The sequence below is a fragment of the Fulmarus glacialis genome, unplaced genomic scaffold (assembly GCF_000690835.1).
Source record: "Fulmarus glacialis isolate BGI_N327 unplaced genomic scaffold, ASM69083v1 scaffold12885, whole genome shotgun sequence".
Classification (NCBI taxonomy): Eukaryota; Metazoa; Chordata; class Aves; order Procellariiformes; family Procellariidae; genus Fulmarus; species Fulmarus glacialis.
Genome location: NW_009211223.1, coordinates 1 through 23,395, shown reverse-complemented (window position 1 = coordinate 23,395; position 23,395 = coordinate 1). Strand labels below are relative to the sequence as shown.

The window sequence follows — 23,395 nt, the reverse complement described above, 5'->3', positions numbered from 1 at the left end:
AATTTCTCATGTTTTTGTTCAGAAAACATGTTCTTTTTAGAATTTTATAATTTTTTTCATTACTAGAGAATCATTCCCCTGTGGTGTTTTTTCTCATTCTGTTTTATTTCAGTAATTAAAAATTGCTCTTGAAATGATACATGGATCTGCAAACCACCGACCTGCTTTTTCCAAGAGACAGTTGGTCATTTAGTATCATTTTCATATGGCAACTATATATAATGTGCTGTGGTAAATTTGGGTTATGTGTCAGTGATCCACAGACCTTCTCAGTTTAAAAGTCTCTCTCCTTTGCAGCTTTATAAATTTATCTGGATTAGTGGAACTTAGTAAAGCAGACAGACATCATTTTCACCAGTGACACTGCTCTTAAAACTTCATTCCCAGGATTTCTGGCACACTCTTCGTACAATTTGCTTGTTCCCAGCAAACATGCTACACACGCAGTAACACCCCCGTTGGCACCTTTTCAATAAATTCTACTCACCTCTCCCAAAACAAACTCTAAGTCACTGAACTGCCTGTTTTCCCATAGCCTTCCATAATCTTCATGTAGAGTGCATTTAGGGTAACAAGAAAACTAAAAAAAAAAAAAAAAAAAACAAACCCACAGAAGACAGAATTCATTTCAAATGGCTATATCCAAAAGCACTGTAGTCATATATACTATCACTGGATTTTCTTATTAACTCAACCTCAATGTAGTATATAAAGCAGAAAATAACAACCAGGCCAAACACATGCAAGGGCTTCCTCTATGGCGAGGGTAACGAAGATAACACAGATTAACGTGCAAGAAATGTCTCTCATCACTACTTGCAGATTTCAGGATTTGGCGGCTCGGAGTCTCACCTGCTCTCAGGAGTTGTCTGAGGGTCCCATGCAACAAAATAAACTTGAATGTAGGGGGGCTTTGACCTGGTGTGAGTATCTTGAAATTTAAAGTTTAAAATTCCCATAGTTACTGGGGGGATGGGAGTGCTGATAAAACTTCAATACGAAATGGTCTGACTCAGGAACCCTGAACCTGACAGTACATGAAGAGGAACAGCCAATTTTCAGTTAAACATCCTGGCAAATCCTGTCTGATACACTTTTCAATTATTTGTCAAAGTAAGTTGTCATGATCTCTATTAGTACTTCAGAAGGCACTGGAGAGCTTGACCTTACCAAAATGTCTGTCCAGATAACATATCTCAAAAGATTTTAAAGATATACATTAATCTTTGGCAGCTGAATCTGAAATGCAAAGGCTTCCTGCAGGAAGAATGCGAAACGAAAGCCATCAAGCTCACAGCGAGCCAAACCAGAAACTCCGCCATGTCCCGAGACAGCCAAAAGGATTCAGGCAGAGTTGGTTTGAGTATGTTTATCAGTGAATTACCTGGAACCTGTACATTTCTCCACTTCTAATGTTATTGTCCACTGTGCCACCGAAGATGTACATAGCGTCTGAGATAACAGCTGCAGCGTGGAAGAGTCTCCAAAGAAAAGGACAAAAGAGGTGAAGGAATAAATAAAAGCATCTTTTTTTTTTCTCCCAAGAAAATGGGCCTGCAACAGATCCACAGCAAGAAGGGAAAATCAATGTAGTCTGAAGCAACACAAACACTTTCATCCTAAGACTGACATTTACTATATTTTAGGATTGTTTCCTAGTGTATCTAGAACATACTTTCCAGTCACATTTAAAAACACCTATTCGCTGCACCTTCTAATCAGAATGGTACGTACACAGGCCTCTACACATCATCAGAGTTACAAAATGTATCATTTACCAAACTCAGACTCAAAAGCTAAGTTTTACATGGAAAAATAAAATGCACTTCTAGAAATAAACAGATTCTGCAAATGTGATCACTATGCAAACTCAGAGCTTATTCTGAATATTGTCGGGAACTTGAAAGGTAAATGATCGTCTATCCCAGCAGGATACTGAACTCCAGGCTTGTAAATGCATGCCTTCCCCACAGCTTGCTGGGGCTGAACCATCTGGCTAACGAGCCCCTCCAGCAATGCCAGATTCTGCACAGAAGCCCAAAGTTGGAGATGTTCACAGAGCTGGCACCCCGGAGTCAAGTCTCCTTTCTCCATCATGCCAGGTCCACAGAAAATAAAGCCACCCCATGCTGCACCAAGCCCCAGCTATTTATAGGACTGAGGGATCGCACCATCCCATGCAACACACGCTTCACCTTGGAATTGCAAAATCAGACAAATTTTGACGCAGGAAGGAGTCACTGCAAGTCAAAGCCGCAGTGACCCTCCTGCACGGGACAGACCACATAATTTTCACCCGTTTCATCTGAGGTCACACAAAAGGTATCTGATGAAATTAGCACATCTCACTGAGATATCTCACATAAAGTCTTCAAGTGGTGATAGTAACTTCATTTTTTTTTCTAGTTTGATCAGGCTTGTTTTGTCTTCCAGGCAGCAAATCTCATTAAATCTTTGCCTACAAAATAAAAAGCCCTCTGGTATAAGAAATCTTCTCTTCTCATACGTATTTATAGACACCACTCAAGTAAACTCAGACACGAAAGAAGATTATGTTTATCTGGAGAGACATATTTTCCAGGAAACCATGCTGACTGGCGTTTTTCATTACCACCGAATTATCCCTTTTACCACAGCATCACACAACGGTCTCATTTAGCTTGTTACTCACCAGACTTTCCATGACTTTTTCTTTTCTTCAAACTACAGCTTTTAAGGATATAATCCCCCATGCAGTAACTAGGACCTGGTTTTTTTTTTTTTCCTCAGATGTATAAACCACAGGTTTGGTCACCTTAAAATGCATGTTCATCTGCGCCAGTTTAACAAGCAATCCAGATTCCTCTGGAAAAACAAGATACCTTCTGTCTCTGGCATACTTCATGGATACTTTATCAAAGAAACTTTAAACTTGGTGCTAATAAATACTGTGATGGGAAGATTATGGAATAATACTGATCTATTAGTACACTCCTGCTGGGCCCCTATTTGGTACCCTTCCAAAAGAGGATGAGCTTACTGTCAAATATAATCTATTTTATATGGCCTCTATTCGTTCTTAGTAGTAATCTCATTAATTAAATAAGATGTACTGACTGAAAAAATCAAACATATTATAGTAGTTTAAAATTCATCAGTGACCTTTATCAACTGGACCTCCAATCTCATCCCGAAATATGAAGTTTGCTTGCCAAAACCTATTTCCACACTACTAGATGGGCTGATATTAGCTGTATTATAATATTTTTCTTGCAACTGACTCTCCAACCAAAAACAAACAAAAAACCTATTCTGTCAGAGACCAAATGCAGGCCACCTGGTTTATACTTAGTCAGGTCATTTTTTCAGCCTTTTTATTTTTTTAAATAACTAATACTTTAGCTTTGTTTTTAGTTGAAATAATTCTCAATATTCTGTAGTAGTTGCTTTTAAAAAGCAGCCATTGTATTTAACAACTACGTTTCTTGCAACCAAAAAAACTTACAGCATTTTCACAATGGGTGCCAGAAAGGAAACATGGATCATCTGAATATTTAACCAAGTAACACCATACTTGCTAGTCACATCATATTTAACTCAAACGATCTGTAAGGAACGTTATAATGATGATTTTTGATTTGTAATGGTTGGTACCGGCATGGTCAAGGAACAGAGCTTTGCCACTTACTAGTAACTTAAGCAATCAAACAATCCTACTTTTTAAATACATGTAAAAAAATTTAAAATATGAAAGGATAGCCCAGAAAAAGGAAGGCCATACACAGTTCATCAAAACATTGTGCAGCTGAAGGTTTCGGGGTATTTGTTTTGCTGAATCAGAATAGCAGAATTCAAGCCAGCACAAACCGTCACACGGTGACAGCAACCCTGCCAAGCGGTGAGATATCGATGCCACCTTCAAGGAGAACAACACTCTGCCCTCCCAGGATCAAGGCTTTGGCCAGAGAAAAAATTTGGCCCAGTGCAAACCAAGGGAGCTCAGTCCTCAAGAAGAAAATATTCAGGGGAAAAAAAAAGAAATGTTAATAGAGCTCAGGAGCATAAAGAGGTGGAGAGAGACATGCTGGGCTCCATGTTCCTCATCCACCAATGCCTGATGCCAAAACCCTGCCCTGACTTGAATTTTTTGTTGGGAGATCCCCCAAGATGCCAAATCCAGCTGCTGAATATGCTCAACCTAGGTACAGTTTATATGGAACAGATATGAAATACCTCGTACTAGTGCACACAGTCAAATCTGATTTGGTAAAACCCCAGGAAGGTCAGTTCATGCAAAGGTGGGACAAGAATCACAGTCTATAATAGAGCAAACCTGTCTAAAACCTGAAGGGCCAGTATCAAGCACTACAGGGTTGCAGCCACTGGATCACACTCCCCAGTAAAAGGCTGAAAGAGAGTACAGAAACCCTGATTTTCAACACACAAACACTCTACTACAAATAATTGTGTAGGTAGAAAATGGTGCACCATGTTTCTTCCTGTTCAAGCTATTCCTAGTACTTGGGCTGAATCTTCCTTCCTGCTTTTTAAGCATTAATCATATTAACTCTTGTCCCACCCACCAGAAACTAGGCATCTCCAGCTCTTTCAGCTTTTCATGGGGTCATACTTGCTGATTGCTCTTATGGCTTTCCTATGAATTCTCCTGATGGTCTGTCTGCATATTTGTACTCCATCCATCTGCACAAGTACAGGATTATTACTAGTTGCAGTTTGTTAGAACTGCCTTAGACAACAAATCTATCACTTGTGAGTGACTCCCTGCTCACAACACTGTAAGACAAGATTACAGTTAGGAACTCCTGCATTCAGAGGAACAGAATAGGGCAAATGTGAAACAGCCTTTGTTTTGCAATATAACATATTTATCCTAATTTCTGTCTTTTACAAGCACAGTCTAACCAACTGTCCCACATCCTGCTTGTGACATAGGAACGTGTTGGTCATCTTCATTTTACAGTTGGCAAAAAGGCTCAAAGAAATTGTATTAATTTTCTGAGATCATAAAGAAAGACTATAGTAGACTAACAAGCACGTGCACAGTCTGCAGGATATCTTTCAGCTGCCTAAAATTTTAAGGTTATTCTGGTACTTTCTGCATTCTAAGTTTGGCTGCTAGGGCTCCGAATCCGATATGGAGAAGTGCAGATTTCTGCTTAAGAGCTGCCAGGTAATGAACATACACTTCATGCTATGAATCTGTCAGTGGTTTCTTTGGACAGTTTTCTTCTGATGTCCTCTCGTGCTCTTTTCTCCCAGTGTTTCACCTTGTCAAGTTCCAAAGTCCTGCTGGTAGTAAGACCACTGTCCCTTTGCAGTCCCATGAAACTCCATTCAGACTTGGCCATGTTCTAAATTGCTAAAAGTCAGCACTCTCTTCCTGCTGCTTATTGTTTCACTTGAAGCTAAAATCTTTCCAGTGTCATCCATGTCGGTCTATCCTTTGATCCTTACCCATTAGCTCCCAACTGGCTCACCGCCCATCCCAAGGCAAAGCTCCAAGCATTCCTTCGCATGGAGCACAATCCCTTCTCCTCACCTTCCCATCCTGTCTTTCTGGTCGTGTGAGCTATCTCACCATGTCCAACAGGGTCATAGCTCTGCAGCTGTGCATGACCTTCTAATTCCTCCTGTTTTCTAAGCCACTCGTGTTTGTGTAGAGGTAGCTGAGATGGGCTGTTTTCACAAGGGGAGAGCAAAGAGCTTTCCCAATCCTGTTGTGCACCAGACGCTTCCTCCCACGCCTTCACTTCTCTTCAGATGATGGAAACCCTTCCCTGATGTACTTTAGTGTAAATATTCCAGATAAAAAGGCGAAAATTGCACTCAGGATTATAGTGATAAACAGAGCCATTACACCATAGAGCCAGGCCTGTGTTAGGTATGCTTAAGTATAAAGGCATACCAGCATACCTACTGGTAAAGTCCTTCTGGTATAATAACAACTGCTACCTAAAACCAGCACTGTGCAAACATAACTTGAGTCTGGCAGGTGAGATAATCTGTGCAAAATTACACTTTTGATTTGCAATAACTGTAATTTCAGTAAGGGTTTCTGCTGGCGCAACTCCAGATGGCCGCATGTGAATCCAAAGGGCTACCGTCCTTCTCACTCCCAGTGCATACAAGAATGCTTAAAAATCACACACTAAGATACACTGCCAGCCTAAATGTATCTGTCAGCTCCAGATCCCATACTCATCTCTCAATCAACGTGATCTCCTTACTTTATTAGCAGTGCCTGACAAAAAGAATTTTAGATTCAATCCTGACACCTCTGATGATCGGGGCTGGCACTCCTCTCCGAGATACACTGCCCTGTTTCATCTGTTGAAGGGTTTTCCCTATTTAAGGTTAATGAGATTTGCAATCTGAGGCTCTTCTCAAGCTGGAATCTTTGCTTTCAAAAGCAGATCTCATCAGTCACCTTTGCTTCCCCTTCAGTATACCTTTCCACACTGCCGGCATGATTCGAGCCATCAAAATTCAAGTATTTCAGAACTCTTTTTTTTTTTTTTTGCATTTCTTGTGCTGAACACTTACTCTGTATCCTGTCTAGACAGCACAAATTGAGTTTGTCCTGTGATGTTCGTCAAGGTTCTGATTTGACTTACAAAGCTGTGCATTAGTGTTGCTTCTCCCTGTGCTAGAGCACCTAGCAATCATTCAAATAGTTGAGATTAGAGCCCTGAGCATCAGCTCTGGGGCTGATTCCACATACTTTTAAAAAAACTTAGTTAAACCTGTGCAAACCCCTATATAAACTCACTGATTTAAATTTTAACCTCACCAGGAATACATTCAGCTTCACTTGAAGTCCTTAATAAATTAAGTTGAATCAATGTAAAAGTAAAATTAAATCAAGTGAATAGTTTCCACTCAGGGGTCAATACTAGTTTTCTATATGCAATTTAGAACTCACATGTGCAGAGTCAAGGCTTAAATGGTTCTTAGATTACAGTTTAAACCGGAATGGCTCAAGATAAATTTCGCGGAGAGAAAAAAGGAGCGGAGGAGAAAAAGTATATACAAGGCTGGAATTTATTTGTCCCTCCTGGAATAAATTTATTTTGCATTTTTGAAGCCTTTTTCACTTCTCAGTGTTTCTTTATTTACCTCTGAGTCTGCTGTGGGTAGTTGTTTAATTGTTGTTATGCCGAAATCTAAACCAAATACATCCCGAGATTTTTTTAAACCACGTTCTTCTGAGAGCAAGGAGGGAACTTCTTCTGGGGCAGATACTCTCTCAGCCACTTCTGGATGGGATACCTGGTTACAAGATTTAAAAACAATAGCGTGTAAAAGTATGGATGGGAGGCATGAGAGACTGGACACGGAGCAGGAGTCCCCCTGCGGCTGAAGCTCCAAAAGATTGTGCCCATGTATCAAAAACATGCAGAATCAGTCCAGAGAAAGCACCCCGGTCTTGTTTGGGGTCCATCACTGTGACTGAACAATTTAAGAAATTAGTCAGGTAGTTTTCTTATGTTTTTTGCAATGACAGAGGTACACCGCAATTAAAATCTTAAGCATTAATTGCTTTTTGTCTGCCCGCTTCCTCCCATGGTTCTTCATGAGAAGCTTGTTTACTGCAAGTAGGAAGAATGCGGATCATGAACAAAGATGGCAAAGAGGCAACATCTGTCAGCTATTCCCACAGTCTGAGACAGACTTCCCACATTTTGGCTTGATGAAAAAACAGAGCAGATGGATCACCACAAAGAGACAACCTGTACTTTATGTCAAAGCTGACTAACACATTTGGAAGACGAAGTAAAACCTTTCTACAGCTGATAGGTTACACCACGGCGTGACGACCGGCGACACGCACAGAGCTCACGCAGCCGCTGTGGCTCCACCAGAGCGCCGAGCGCTCCTCCACGGCCAAGCTTTACCTGGCCTCGTCGTGGTCCAGATGCAACTCTTCTGTACCTCTGTCAAGAGATCTGGGTCAGTTACAAAAATGTAACTTTCTTGTAGTGAGATTCATTCTCTTGGCTGCGAAGAATATATTAGCTATACTATTATTGCAGGCTGTGACTACCTGTGTTGTTTTCAATGTTTATCTTTTATCTCTTCTTCATTTCTCAAAGCATTTCTAACAGGATTTCAATGCTTTTTCAGATCAAAATTTCAACGCTATGTGCAATATTAGGAAATAGCTAAAATGAAATCTACTGCAGTTGTTTCAAGGCTCTTCTTTCTCATTCTCTCAGCTTCTCAGAAGCCTTCATACATTTACAGAATAAATTCATAATTTACAGAATAAATTTATAATTGTGTAAATTTTAACCCTCCTCACCCTCATGTATGAATGAGCAGGTATGAAGGAACCTGATCATTGCACTGAACTCCAAAGCCAGTGAAGATGCGCTCAGATCTCTTTCACAATCTAGGAACATTGATGAGCCTCTCTATCCTCCAATACTACTAAAAACTTTGAGACAAAATTAAATAAAAAGACCTAAAGCCATCAACAAACAAACTGGTGAACCAACATAAACTAAAAGGTAAAAAAAATTATCTGTTTTTCCTCTGAAACTGGAAGAAAACCATAAGCTTCAACAGGACCAAATGAGATGTCACTACTGGTAGCTGTTTATACCCAAGAGATGCTACTAACTATCATATCAGACAGCAGCATAAAACTCTCAAACAGATGGGCAGACAGAGCTTTGGATATTCATTACGTTCAAGGAGGTTTAAGGATTTAAAATGTTTTCACACGCTGGGTGCAGAAAATCTCTATGCTTTTCAGACAAAATTGGAACAGACTCATTTTAGAGTGAACTTCAAGACACAGAGCTCTGCAAATGAACAAAGGTGGCGGCAAATGCTGAAGGGCTTTATTACGCCTTTCCTTAGACAGTGATTCCTTTCAGATTATGGCAATGGACTCCTCTATCCTAGCTTACAGCTGTAGGTACCTGAGAGTAAACAAGGTGCTGTTTATAATTCATGAAGCACTTACTACTTTTAAAAATCTGGCAAGATATGAACCTAGGAACACAGCTTGGGCAAAGGCTTCTTTCACCTGTAAGGAGCAGCATCCAGCTAACCATAGGCCAGTCAACTGCACCTCCATCCTGAGAAGGTTATGGAGCAAATCCTCCTGGAAGCTACTTCCACCACATGAAGGAGGTGACTGGGAACACTCAGCAAGGATTTACCAAGGGTAAATTTCTCCTGACTAACCTGATCATCTCCTACAAAATGCTGAATGGCTTCACAGATGAGAGGAGGGCACTGCGTTCTCAGCAAGCCTGTGGTTGATACCAAATTGTCTGGAGCGGTTGAAATGCTGGAGGTTGCTATTCAAAAAGATTTATCTAGGCTGGAAAAATGGGCTGATGGGCACCTTATGAAGTTCAGCCAAGGCAAATGCAAAGTCCTGTCCCCAGGACAGAGTAATTCCTTGCAGTGATACAGGTTGGGGACTGGCTGTCTAGAAAGCAGCTCTTAAGATAAAAACCTGGGAGTCCTGGTGAACAACAAAGCTGAAAAGGAGTCAGCATTGTTATCCCACAGTAAGGCCAACAGCATCCTCAGCTGTATCAGCCAGCGTGGATGGAGGAAGGGGTTTTTCCTCCTCTATTCAGCACTTGTGAGACCACATCTGAAGTACTCTGCCCAATTTTGGGCTCCCCAGTACAAGGCAGGCATTGACCTACTGGAACAATTCCAGTGGAAGGCTACCAAGACGATCAGGCCCTGGAGCACATGCTGCACGAGAGAAGAAAAGGCAAAGGAGATATCTTACTGTCTGCAACTACCTACAGGGGGAGAGCAGAGAAGACAGAGCCACTCTTCTGAGAAGTGCCCAGTGGAAAGACAGGAGGCAACAGACAGGAGTTAGAGCACGGGAAATTCTGATTTGGTATGAAGGGAATCCTTTACCATGATAGTGGACAAACACTGGAAGAGGAGCCAGGAGAGGCTGTTGGATCTCTATCCTTAAAGAGATAAACAGAAATAGACTGGACGAGACCCTGAGCAACCTGCCCTAACCAGACCTGCTCTGAGCACGAGGTTAGACTCGAGACCTCTGGAGGTCCTTTCCAACCTACCTGCTTTTGTGACTCAAAGACTTCCTCCTTTTCTTTAACATACTCCAGGTCTAGAAGCCCAGCTTAGCTTCTCCTACGATGGAAATTTAATTTATGTCTAAGATGGAAACTTAGTCTTTCCTTTTCCCTTGTTATTTTTCTGATTGTACCATACAAGAAGAGAGGGAATTAAATATCTACCACAGATACCTGGAAGGGACCTCATTAAAGGCTATTTCCACTCCTCTGCCCCACGCAGCGTCAACAATATCTATTTCATTCCTGAGAGAGGTTCATCTAGCCTGTTCTTAAAGACTTCCAGTGGTAGAGACTTCTCAAGACTTCTCATGAAATCTTCAACACCGCACTACTGTTAGCAAGTCAAAAATATTTTGTCTGCAATGTATTTATTGAGATCTTCATAACTGCATTGCCAACATAAATTAATCTATTATAGCTCAACAATGTTGTAAACCAGAGGATCGCCTCAGTAAGTACCACTTCCTCATACAAAGCAGTTAATACAGAAAAGGGATTGTCATGGATTGTGGTAGAGGATAGAAGGTTGAAGACCATGATGAAAAAACCTACAACACAGGATAAATCAATAGATACAAAAGCAAAGTCATAAATATGAGTAAGCTTGTTCTTTTTAGAAAATACCAAATTCTGGTTTAGAAGTAGTGAATAATCTACCAAAAAAGCTCTGCTAAAATGTTCCAATGAAACATTACCCTCTGTGCTGGTTTTGGTTGGGATAGAGTTAATTTTCTTCATGGTAGCTAGTATGGGGCTATGTTTTGGATTTATGCTGGAAACAGCGTTGATAGTACAGGCATGTTTTCGCTATTGCTGAGCAGTGCTTGCACAGAGTCAAGGCCTTTTCTGCTTCCCACCCCACCAGTGAATAGGCTGGGGGTGCACAAGGAGTTGGGAGGGGACACAGCTGGGACAGCTGACCCCAACTGACCAAAGGGATATTCCATACTATATGACATCATGCTCAGCATATAAAGCTGGGGGAAGAAGAAGGAAGGGGGGACATGTTCGGAGTGATGGCGTGTGTCTTCCCCAGTAACCGTTAGGTGTGATGGAGCCCTACTTTCCTGGAGGTGGTTGAACACCTGCCTGCCGATGGGAAGTGGTGAATTAATTCCTTGTTTTGCTTTGCTTGCGTGTGTGGCTTTTGCTTTCCCTATTAAACTGTCTTTATCTCAACCCACGAGTTTTCTCACTTTTACTCTCCTGATTCTCTCCCCCATTCCACTGCGGGGGAGTGAGCGAGCGGCTGCGTGGTGCTTCGTTGCCAGCTGGGGTCAAACCACAACACCCTTATTCTTCACAATTTGTAAACTTTTATTTTCTTTTCTTTTTTAGTCTGAATATTTCTAGTTTCAACTTTAAGCCACTGGATCTTGCTTTATCCTTTACCAATAGATTAAAAAGCCTCTGTTCCCCAGGCAGGCCCGTGAAGAATTAATTTCCTAAACCCTCCCTAAAAGAGACTATGCTTCACAGCTGGTCACTGTGTTTCCCAATCTTTAATCATTTTCAGATTTCTTCTCTGAATAACCTCCTTGATTTGTGAACACAAGATGGTGAGATACTATACTGGAAGATCTATCTAATAAACACAGGGGTAATGTATTTATGTTACTAAATGATACTACCCTATGTCAGCTTTTGGAGCCAAGAATATCATCAGCACTTCCAGCCATTTTACATTACAGGGAGCTTGTCTCAGATACCCACAATGACTAAAGTTTGTAAGTCATTGTTTCCAGGGATACTGGAAAACTAAGGGAAACTAGTAAGGGAAACTATTAACGTAGACCACACACCCTGTTCTTAGATGTATTACTTTACATACACATTGAAATATGTATTGTTTGTGCCCACCTTAAGAAGAAATCCAAATCACTCTAAGCAGACTGTTCTTTTAATCATTAATTGGCAAAACTCTGGACAATTAGTAAATATTAGGGGAAAGCTGTGATTTTCTGCTTGCTTTCAAGGTCATTGACAAAAGCTTATAGCAATGCAACAACATGAACCAGTCTCTAAAGGACCTAAGCAGAGTAACTACTCCTCATTCAAAACCATATTTCATATCTTTCAGTTATCCAATTTTATACCCATTTAATGTGAGTCATGTTAATACTATATTGTTCTAATTTCTTACCGGTAAGTGAGCTACAGAAATATATTCCTTCTGCCTATCATCCACATACCCCTGCATTTTGCTTTCTCTGGGAGAATTCTGTAAAAGCACATAATAAACATCCCTCAGAAAGGATATGAATGTAGACTTGAAAGAACAGAAATTCGGCTGTGCAATAATCTTAACTACAGTTACTCTGATAACTAGGTTTTTATAAATACTAACATTTTCAAGATGCCTCTCTCCAGCTTACTGAGCATAAACTTGGAAAGGTCACTGGTATGAAGATCCTACACTTCAAAAAGATATTTTCTAAAAAGGATGCAAGTCTGAACACTACATATTATTTATAAACATAAAAAGTATCAGTCTTTGGACTGTGAAATGCTAGATTTTAACTCTCCTAGCAGAACATGATACCCTGACAACTACACTCACCACATCTGAAGGCAGATCTTGTTAGAGGCCTCATTGCAGGAATTCAGGGGTTTGTTCACATAATAACATGTTTCTTTTGCCTGAAGATACCTCAACGGGTGTAACTGATCTCTGCACAGGGAGACCGTGGCAGACTCATCCACAGCAGGATGAGTAAGTCCTTTTAATCCGTCTTAGCTGCCCACAAACCACGTCACTGTAATCCATCTGAGGCACAGCTCTGGATTTCTTCAAAGTAAGCCAGAGAAGGTTACCAACACATTAACCTCCCTTTTTGCTTACTAAAAGAAAAATTAAGAGCTTTGAAAGTCAGAAATTTTTATTGCTTTTGGCTTTGAAAGGCCTAATTGTGAGACTAAAAAGTTTCACAGGCCATGTTTTAAAGATTTCTCTTGTAACTTCAGGGAAGACAGATTGCTCGCTAGTACCTGCAGTCACGGGGGAGTTGATGGTAATTTGCCTGGTAACAGGGGAGCGATCCACAGACATTTTAACTATCCCACGCACTGACCTTCTTTAAGCATTAAGGAAGGAGAATTTTCTTCCTCTTCCTACGGCACCTTGTCCTCTATGAGGCAGTGGATGTTTCCAGACATCACTTTTGATTCTGCGTGACTGTGTCCACAAAAGGACGTGCACCCCTCCCAGACCTCGAGCTCCTCCGCCATTCCCTGCGATACACTCCTCTGCTGTAGCACAAACCATGACTGCTGCATGCATGCGTGTGTCTGTCTGTCTGTCTGCTGGCAAGCAACTGTGCAAGATGGGGCATTTTCCCTCTTACTGCTTGCTGATTTTTTATGCTGTTCCAACCTTCTTCAAAAAGCCAAGGATATTTTGAGTTCAATAGGAAAACTAGAGGCCAATAAATAGGAAAATATATTTAAATTATTTTAAAATCCTCTGATAGCCCTGTATAAAGGAAATGCAGCACCTCAGGAAGCTTTGGCAGGCAGGCATGGACTCAGACGTGATATTCCTCCAGCTGCCTTAGAAAAGTAGAACCCCCAACTGTGAAGATCATCTAACAGTGGAGATAGAGAATAGGTCTGTGTGCTATGTAAAATATATATGTACATATATTATAGCATATGACGAACTACGGATTGCAGTTGTGCAGTTCAGAATGCATGTCTTGACTTTCATTTTGGAGATATCCTAAAAGCATAAAATAGGAGTTCCTGGTTTATTTTTGAAGTACCGACCTGTTCCACTTTAGTTTCCCCTCTTCTACTCATTAAGCCATTTTCCCATCCTCCAGGCCACAGTGAGGCACTGTCAACAATTTTGAGTGACCTGGGCAGAGAACTAGAACAGGTCCATCACCAGATTTGTTTCCAGTTTTTGCTCTACCTGTTTACCCAAAATGCAGAAAATGCAAGACTGTCTCAGTGCACCTACAGTGCCTGATACCCGACTGCTGCTTGGCCTCAATAACTGCTTCTACAACCTTCTGGAACTCGCCCTGCACCACTGTTATTAATGCTCAAATTGTGCCACCTTCTCCGGGTAAAAACCTCGAGATTCTTCATTCTCACGTGACTTGCCACCTTCCACATTGCCCGTAACAGGGTAGCAGGGGAAAATCCCATTTCCACCTGACAGCCGATTTCTATTACCGGCATGCGTAGGTCTGAAAAGTCCACATCGCTACCTGGATCACTCTGAAAAGCTTCTCAGGGCTGGCTTAGTCTTGGTTCAGAGAATGAGAAAGACTGGAATGGCAGCAGTCACTCTCCTTCAGCATGAGTATAAGAAATCTCTTTTCCAAAGCAGTGTAAAAATCACTACTGAATTAATAGCTAAATCAGCACCAACCCTTCTTATTTCGGACTGGAGGCTTTACCCACTCAATGCTAAACGTCCAAAAGAAGAAAGAATTAAGGAAATGCATCACATGTTAATAAGTATGAAAGTTAACCTAGTTACAGTGCTGTTAAGCAAAGCTGCAATGCAGCATTTCTAAGATCATGTAACACAGAAAAATACAAGAAGGACATATGCTATACAATCCATCCATTAGAAAAAGAAAAAAAAAACAGCTCTATCAAAAGCCAAGGTAGATTATTCTGCTGCACGGTAACAGAGGTCACCATTGCTTCACACACAAGCACAATTCTTCAAGTGCTGTGATAGCATTGCACTCATTGTCTTCTACTTTGTTTCAACTTAATGTGAAAAATTTTGTTCACAGATATGGATAAGAAAGGAAATTTCAAATTCAGAGTGTCCTGGGAATAGTATGGTATTAGAGATTCACTGCCACTGTTAAAAGTCTTTGCCAAAAGCTCATAGGAACTTCAGGAAAACAATTCTGAGAAATGATCTAGTTATCACTCCAGAACACACAAAATCATTTAAAACTTACTTAAAACGCCAAAAGTCTCTCGGATCTTGCAGTTAATCAGTCTTTCAAGAAAATTTACTATCACATGTTTCAACAGTGCTTCAATCTCACTTCCCATTTCTACGAAATTAATCTCTAGATGCCGTAACTGTGGAAGAAACTTCAAAATACAACACATGCAACTAACAGACAGACACCTGCCTGGGATTACAGACAGTGCAAGAAAAGAGCTCTGAAATATGAAGTGAAATTTAGCAGGGGATAAGTCAGGTAATAATGCTGTTTTACAACACTGTCAGGAGCACTTTTGCTCCTGAAAGTGATAAGCAATTGTATCACAAAGAACCAATGACTGAGGAAGCCTTAAGTGTCAAATGATAACGTTGGTAGGACCAGAATGGGATCTACATTCCTGAAAGCAACTGTATCTTTAAAAAGTTGGAGATGCAGTTTTATTAATTTCATGTGAAAATAAATCAGCTTTGTAAAGCGTAAAATAGGCTACCATGAAATACTTTGGTCAAATAATTTTTCAAAATGAGGCCCACGTGCATTGTTAATTCAAGTGCAGTGTGCAGATGGTATTTTCCTATTCATCAAATGCTGAGTTGTATGCCTTTGCAAACAAACTAAAATACAGTGCAACAGTCAAGGATGTGAGCACCTCTGTCATAGCAGTTCTGGCAAAATTAGTAAATCTGCATTTGATCCTAATTCATGTAATATTCATGTCTTTAAGGTATAACCTTAATCTCTGCATTTCTCTATATAGCACACAACCATCAAGTATTTCTTCCCCGCATATCAGCTAACACACTCTAAAGCTACTATTAAATCAGCTGAAGTATTTTAACATGGCTTAAGGTAAAATCTATTAAAATTAACAAATACAGACAATGTAACCATTCTAAATCCAGGAAATACATATATTGGTACAGGCTTCAAGAAACCTACTTTTTTGTGCATTCTGGGAATGAAATGATCAGAGGCCACTGAAACCACATTTACTGAAACGTGAACTGAAATGTGTACTGAAACCATGCAAACTCTCAGCACTTCAACTTGAAATACCAGGTTATCCCAGAGATGGTATCTATGAGTGCACTATGAAAAAAAATTGACATTTTGTCACACAATCACTGCATTGCAATAAGTAGCCCGAAGGAAACATATTAACACATTTATAATCTTTTTTTTTTTAATATTTTCTCATTTGAGGTGTTTACTTGGCCCTTGGTGGTCTACTGCCTTTTTAAGTTCATGTAAAGAACCTATGTTTTTGAATTTATATATCTTATTAATGTAACTATGTTCAAAAAAGCCATTTCTGAGCCTCCCTATGATCTCTATTATTATTTTACAGTCATATCTTTATAAGCAAACACTTTACACTTGACCTAAAAGGGAAATGCTATTCTGTATAATTACAGAATTTATGAGATTTTACGCACACAGGCATTGTTACAGTGAAACAATGAAAACTTGTCTAGTTTTGAATTGTGCTTCAAGAGCATCACACAGCCAACCACACAACCCCTGGTCCACACAGTGAGTTCATTCCTAATCTTTGTCAGACAATGACTGACTCAAAACTTGAATTACAAGTGTTTCATGGTATTTCTTTAAACAGTACTAAGCAAAGTTTTAGATGTGTCAACACTGACTAATTTTTAAAGACTGTTGCCCACAATATTTCAGCTGCTTAACCACTGGTGGGAAGGAGCTATTACTATTTAACTAAAAGTCAATGTCCTTGTCAAAAACATGTCCATAGCCTGAGAGCAAAAATGGGTCAAAAAAAGATGGGAGTATAAAAGAGCTGAACGTTTTACCTCACTGTCTGGGCTGGGCTGGATAACTTCCCAGGTCTGAGAGTCCACATCGTAGCAGTGAAGCTCATTGGGCAGCGTGTTATCTGCAGCACCACCAAACACGTAGAGATGCCGGTCGAATGCAACCATTGTGTGGCCGTACCTTCGCTGCGGAGGAGGTGGGGAGCCTCGAAGTAAGTGCTCGGTAGGAATTCGTGTCCAACTGAGACATTAGAAATGAAACAGTATATTTTTATAATTCTTTCCTGCAAAGTAAGTTTTCTAACTCTCAGGTTGTAAAAATAAAGAAGAGGAGCTCTAGTACAGTAGTTATTGAACCTGCATGAGCACAGACAACGACTAATCCTGCAGATTTCTCAGAAACCTATGTCAGCAACATGTTGCTAAACTTTCTAACTGAAAATGTGATAAAGGCAACATGGTTCCGTAACCCAGATGTATTTATGTAAACCCCAGCAGCTCAAAGACCACAACTTGGGAAGGAATCAGTGATCTATTATCAAACATCATTATTTTGACAGCTAACCCTTCTAAGTAAAGGGCACCGTTCTGATACCGTATCCCATTTTGATAAGGCATTGCTTATTTCCTATGATAGCATGATTTCAGCCAAGGTTTGGAGGCCATTAGCTGTTGTTTCAGATGTGGTTCCACTTCAGTCAGTAACCCGACAGACCAGGTCGTCAGAACAGACGAGTGCGTCTGTATTCCCACTTTTTGGCATTTTACCCCCATCAGAGGGGCCACACTTTCAGAGCAATGGTTGACACTTTGAGCAAGTCACACCAAACATCTCGAACTGAATACTCAAGATTTTAAAAGACACTATGCATTTTACATTTCCCAGTGATTTCACTATGAACTGGTATTTCACAGGACCTCTGTCTGGTTTTAATCAGGTGTTCATATAACAACTTTTAGGAAGGTACTATTTGGCATCCCGTTCTGAATACACTAACATTCATGCTTATCGTTTAAAATGAATCTACTAAACTTTCTGTTCGTCTGCTGAAAAAGACCAATCTGATGCACATGGCAAAGTCTTATTAAAAGAGTCCATATTTTATCTTATCTACCCTTCCTCATCATGAGGATGCAGTATTCTTCCTCAATACCCTTAAGTATGTGCATTTCTCAACTGAAGTAGTCAAGGACTATGTGGATTTTGCACGACTTAACTGTCTACACTTACATCTTTTCCTTGAATTCAAACTGAAAGAGATTATTGGTAATCTTTGCTCCACTCTGGCCAGAGAAAACAAACATCTTGTCTTTGCAAACAGCCACAGGAAAATTACAGCATGAAGGAGGAATTTCACCACTTTGTTCAATCTGAAAGATGACAAAGTTCAAAATTTAAAATGTATTATTGTAGTGCACAGCTACACGTGTTGAGTGTGCTGCAGGACCATGCAATAAATACATCAGCAGATAGACAGACCACATGGCAGCAATGCGCGCAGACAACCAAGTCCTTATAAATCTGGCTACAGATAATCAACTAATGCTGTGCTTACATGTCTGCACAGACTAATTTTACCGTAGATAAAAAGGATGAGACGCCACATTTCTAAAGCCCCTGATACTGCAAGGATCAGGACTCTGATCTTGATAGCCAGCCAGCAAAGCTCTCAGTCCACGGCAGTGGTTAAAGTGGGAAATGCAGTCCCTTTTTACAGTGGGCATAGCAAAGCCACCATGGGTAGTCTAGGTCCGGTTCACAGATTCACAAGCAAAAAATCACTTTCATATACACTTGGTGTTCCAAATACACAAACAAAATCAAATTTGAACTGTTTCTTTTCAGCTGTGTGACAAATAAATTCTGAAGAGAGAGCAGTATAATACAGCATAGGAAATTTTAAATAATTGTGTATGAAAACCAAAAAAGAAAATTCTATGTGTCAGTTCAAATTAAAGCTCCTTACCTCTTCCCAGCATGTCAGCTCTCTATCCTGCAGGCCAATTGTCCACATATCATTTAACCTACATGTTAACACAAAAAATGCTTGATTTGAAACAGTTTATTTTTGGTAATTTTTAGCTCATAGAGTTGAAAGGACAGAGATCCTATTTTATCAGCATTTCTTCTCCTGCACAGGAATAATCTCCTACTTCAGCTAACAGAAAAAACTATTACAATCTTTTGTCCTACACCTAAATTTTGTACCACCACCTAAGCTTGCTTTCTGGTTACAAGTATACTACAGTTAACAGTTACACACAGCAACTCTGCCTGGAGCTTAAGGATTTGAGCTACTTAATCTTCAGGATTTTTATAGAAATACCCCTCATTACCCTGCCTTCTTCTACCCATCCCTGCTAACCCCTGAGACTGACCACAGTAATTATTTCTGTGGCTGAATCCTATCTCAAATACATAAAGAAGGACGAAGTGGGCAACCTGACACATCACTGGCTACTACGTGTCTGACTACGCTTTTCCCAGTACAAGTTACTCACAGACAACTACAGATGCTTCCTTTGTTCAAATCTGCCTGGAGGCTCATGTTCCACAAAAAGACATTTTTTAACATGATTAGACATATTTAACATAAATTAGACAGCTCCTCTCACCCAATCCATCCTTCCAGCTATCCAAGATCCCTGGGGAACTCCCTAAGCTGGAACTGAGCAATTCCACAGAGTCATGCATCTTTCTCCAATTCCTCCTCCAGAAATAAAGAAAAGATCCCATCTGTTTTTCCAATTAGCAGCAGTTCTCCCGAAGGCTTTGAAGAGCTGGTAACTTTCCTGCGGATTCTCCTCAGAAGAAGAGGCAGCCCAGCACGTTGAGGCAGCTCATTGTTTGTGACAATCTCTATATGCTCTCACAATGCAAATATTGTGCATCAACATAAAATACTTCTCAAGTTCATCAAGACAGAGAAAAATTATGTGTTCAGAATTGATTCTTCCCTAACAGAAGGGGGGAACAGCAAACGTGAAGACCTACCATCTGGGACAAGGCACCAGACTCTCCTTAACTTCTCAGTACCACTCACTTCCAGGCTTTCCCCAGCCAAAACCTCATCTCACTTCAACCTAAATAATCTTGGTATTTCAGTGCAGCATCCCCACCAAGAGTATCACATAGTTTCAGAGAAAAAGCTGACATGTTGTTCTTAGTTCTGTCATATGACTTCAGAGAAAATCCATGCTTTGTTCTGTAAATCTTCAGCGACATCAGAAGGCCTGTGGCGGGAACCTTTTGAGAAATGCTCATTTGCCAAATTTCAAAGATCATTTAGCATCTTTACAGCCAAGAAGGCTGTCAAATTATACATCCATAGCCATTCTGAGTCACCAGATTTTTAGGTTTTAAACACATACTTACTTGAACATGAACTGGCAAATTGCAAAGATGTAAGGCTGGGTTTTGCAAAGCTCCAGTTACACGTTTAAATCACTTGGTATATGAAAATGTCTCTACAGAGGTGAAAAATGAGGGACTGGGATTTTACAAAAGGGAGAGAGCGATCTCACCACATACCGTGCATTGCCATCATATCCTGCAAAGATCCACAGCTTATCACTATACACTGTGGCGCCATGAGCTGACCTCGCAACTGGCAATCTGCAATTGAGAAAATTAAGAAAAAAAAATCTTAAGTCACTTGCAGAGGTGCTGTAAGAAGGATCTGCATGACAGATAAATGGACACGCAGGAAGAATGAAGTCCCCTACAGAAAATGGCTTCAAGCCAAGAAATTGGTTGTGTCATACACCCCAAAACACAAAGCAAGCCTCTGAAGGGAGTATTTTAGAATTTTACATTCTACTTCTTTCATTAGAGAAAAATTACCTTAATGCATACAGAAAAAAAAAGGAAAAAAAAATGCCAATTAATTCCTTGCCAGGCCTCAAATACTCTTCAAGTCTTTTATGGAAAGTAGCTAAATAGTGGGACAATTAATAGCACTATCATTATGGCAAAGTGGCAATCCACTCGTACCATAAAAATCCCATGCATATTTTCACGCACTAAGAAGGTGGAACACATAAATGAGACCTGGGACAGAGCTCACAATGCTTATTTGGGATTGTTTAGCGGGGCGTTCCTGAGATGCAGTGCCCACAATAAAAGATCAAACCTACGATTTCTCTTTGCCAATCTTTGTTGTTTTTACTAAATCAGCCAAGAAGGGCTGAACAGAACTGTGATGCCACAAGGCCAGTATATGTAATGTTAGCTCGTTTGAGGTCATTTGTGCAGTATGCACACTTGTATTTGTGAGGAAAGACAAGGACATTTGAGTTCGTAAAATATTAGTATGAATTATTCTCCAAAACGTCCGAAGTTCCTAGAATAACCAGAAAGAGAAATTACTAATGTGGTCTATGTTCTAAAACATAACATATGTTTATCAGAGGTGAGCAACAGTAACTTAAGAATGTATTGTGCATTCCTCATCCCTTTCTACAAATCACAATAATAAATGTTCCTTTCCCTCCCCCTACTAAAATCAGCATTTCAGACACTTCAAATACGTAATGAACTGCGTGTAAAGACACAGTATGTCCCACACGCGGGTGCGGTAAACATTAAGTAGTTGGGTCAAAATCAGTGTCACAGATAACATCCTGCAACATGCACAAAGCCAACTTTAAGAAGTAATGCATTACTGGTTTTGATTTCGCCTTGGAAAGCTGAATCTCAGGAACCTGTGTTCAATGGATCCAAACATACATCATCAACTCATTCATCTGCTTCTGAATTTATTTGCGTGAACACACATCACCTTAAGGCGCTTCAAGCAACTGTGTGCATTTCAGAGCACTCCAAGAAAGTAAAACTTTATTCAGAAAAGAATATGTGGATTTAACTACAAATAAGCGTCAAATTAGTTTCTGATAAAACTAAATTGAAACTATGAGGGATCAACAAAATGAGGGATCAACAAATTTCATGCTATCCTTGAAAAAGAAACAATTAAAAAGAAAAAATTTCCTTCGCTCTCATCCCTTCTGTCACGGAAATGAAACATGAAGAATGGATTTTGGTCAAATTTCCAATGTAGTACACTCTGGAATGGAGGCCTTGCAAAAGAACTCCTTCAGAGCAAAAGACAGTTTTCAGAAAACTTTTATCAAGAAAGTAGAGCAGGAATTGTCCTGCAGCCTTAACATTAGCATTGTAACCAATTCTAACTGTGCCATTTTAAATGTTTGCTGAGTTACGCTCAAGTCCCCTTGAAGAGTAGGGTAACGATGCCAGCTCCTTACCTTCCTTCAGTCTTCCACTCTGTCCACTGTCCAGTTGCAAACTTATATTCAAAGAGATCATTTTTATTCTTCAGGTTGGAATTGGAATAAATGTCTCCAGTATAGCCACCTGGGCAACAACAATCCCATTACACTCAAATGCAACAGAGCATACAAGCTTCTAGTCATTATATTAGAAGAAAACGAGTTTAGATCGCACGAAGAGATTTGTCCATTTGGCTAATGGACTATTACAGGTGGGAGACTTCCCCTCCACTCCTACCCCTAAAGAAACACTATGGTAATGAGTTTCAAGTCTTCTTTTCTTTAGAGAAAACAGCAAAACTCTTTCCAAGCTAAAGTTGAAATCACTGTCAGCCATGAAAAATACTGGATTTGCTACTGAATAAGATCTTTTGACACTTCCTAAAAATACCTCATTGTTTTTTCAAAACAATACCAGCACATTTATCATTCCAAGCACGCACAACTGTAATCTGCTGCTGTCTTACCAAACACAAACATGCTGCTCCCATAGACCACAGCTGAGTGGTGATACCGCGGTGCTGGTGGGGTCCCCGTCGTAAAAGCCCTGCACAACATTTAAACAGCAGCAATCAAACACTCTTGTCATGCTTCAGGCGCTCAAAGCTATTATGCAGATTCAAAAAAGAAAATTGTTAAAAGTTACTTTTCTGTTCCTGCGTGTTTTCACTAGTTTTGGTTTCTTAATCATACTGTCTAAGATTTTATGACAAACTTTGCATTATAAGCGTAAACGGTTACAAACACGATGCTGTTGAAATCTGTTTGGCAGCGAGAGCAAGCGAGGCACAGGTAAGACAACACAGACTGCACAGTCCAGAGGAAAGGAGCAAAGCAAAAACATCTGTGAGCCCCCCTTGGCACCTTCACTGCCCTGAGAGGCTGCAGCAGCCCAGTCCCTCTGCCCGCGCATCCCTTCAGCACTCTCACAGGGTGTACGAACAGTGGCGACCCATGGCTCTCTGTCCGTCGCTGTGCTGCCCAGCATCCCCTCGCTGGCAGGAGTGTGCGGGGACACTCGATAACACCTGGCAGAGGTCAGCTACCACAGCACTTGGCTCAGGGGTGGCGATTCCCCTCGGATGCTCTGGTAGAGCCCCCAACTTTTACACCTGGGACCGAGCTGCTGAGGAAAGACGAGTTTTTTTTCCCGCGCCCCGGCGGCCCGGGGGGGGCGGAGCCAGGAGAGCACCGCGCAGCCCACCTGCACCAGGAGCAGTCCTTCACGTCGAAGCGCAGCAGGTCGTTCAGCATCGTCTTCCTGCGGGGAGGAACGAGGGAGGCGGCTGAGCCGGGCCGCGGAGCCGGCGAGGGGCGGCCC

General features: G+C 40.7%; 1 protein-coding gene across 1 annotated transcript in view; it reads right to left on the bottom strand.

The window, feature by feature from the left end:
* Positions 1 to 23,335, bottom strand: part of LZTR1 (leucine-zipper-like transcription regulator 1) — a gene marked incomplete at its 5' end in the record, with an annotated part of 36,275 nt that extends 12,940 nt beyond the window's left edge. Inside the window, 10 exons of the mRNA XM_009577459.1 lie at positions 488 to 580; positions 1,385 to 1,485; positions 7,107 to 7,269; positions 16,825 to 17,026; positions 18,017 to 18,156; positions 18,753 to 18,810; positions 20,318 to 20,401; positions 22,051 to 22,159; positions 22,542 to 22,621; positions 23,279 to 23,335. Of these exons, the coding sequence (XP_009575754.1) occupies positions 488 to 580; positions 1,385 to 1,485; positions 7,107 to 7,269; positions 16,825 to 17,026; positions 18,017 to 18,156; positions 18,753 to 18,810; positions 20,318 to 20,401; positions 22,051 to 22,159; positions 22,542 to 22,621; positions 23,279 to 23,335 (1,087 nt within the window). The remainder of the gene's footprint in view (positions 1 to 487; positions 581 to 1,384; positions 1,486 to 7,106; positions 7,270 to 16,824; positions 17,027 to 18,016; positions 18,157 to 18,752; positions 18,811 to 20,317; positions 20,402 to 22,050; positions 22,160 to 22,541; positions 22,622 to 23,278) is intronic.
* Between the last annotated feature and the right edge of the window lie 60 nt (positions 23,336 to 23,395).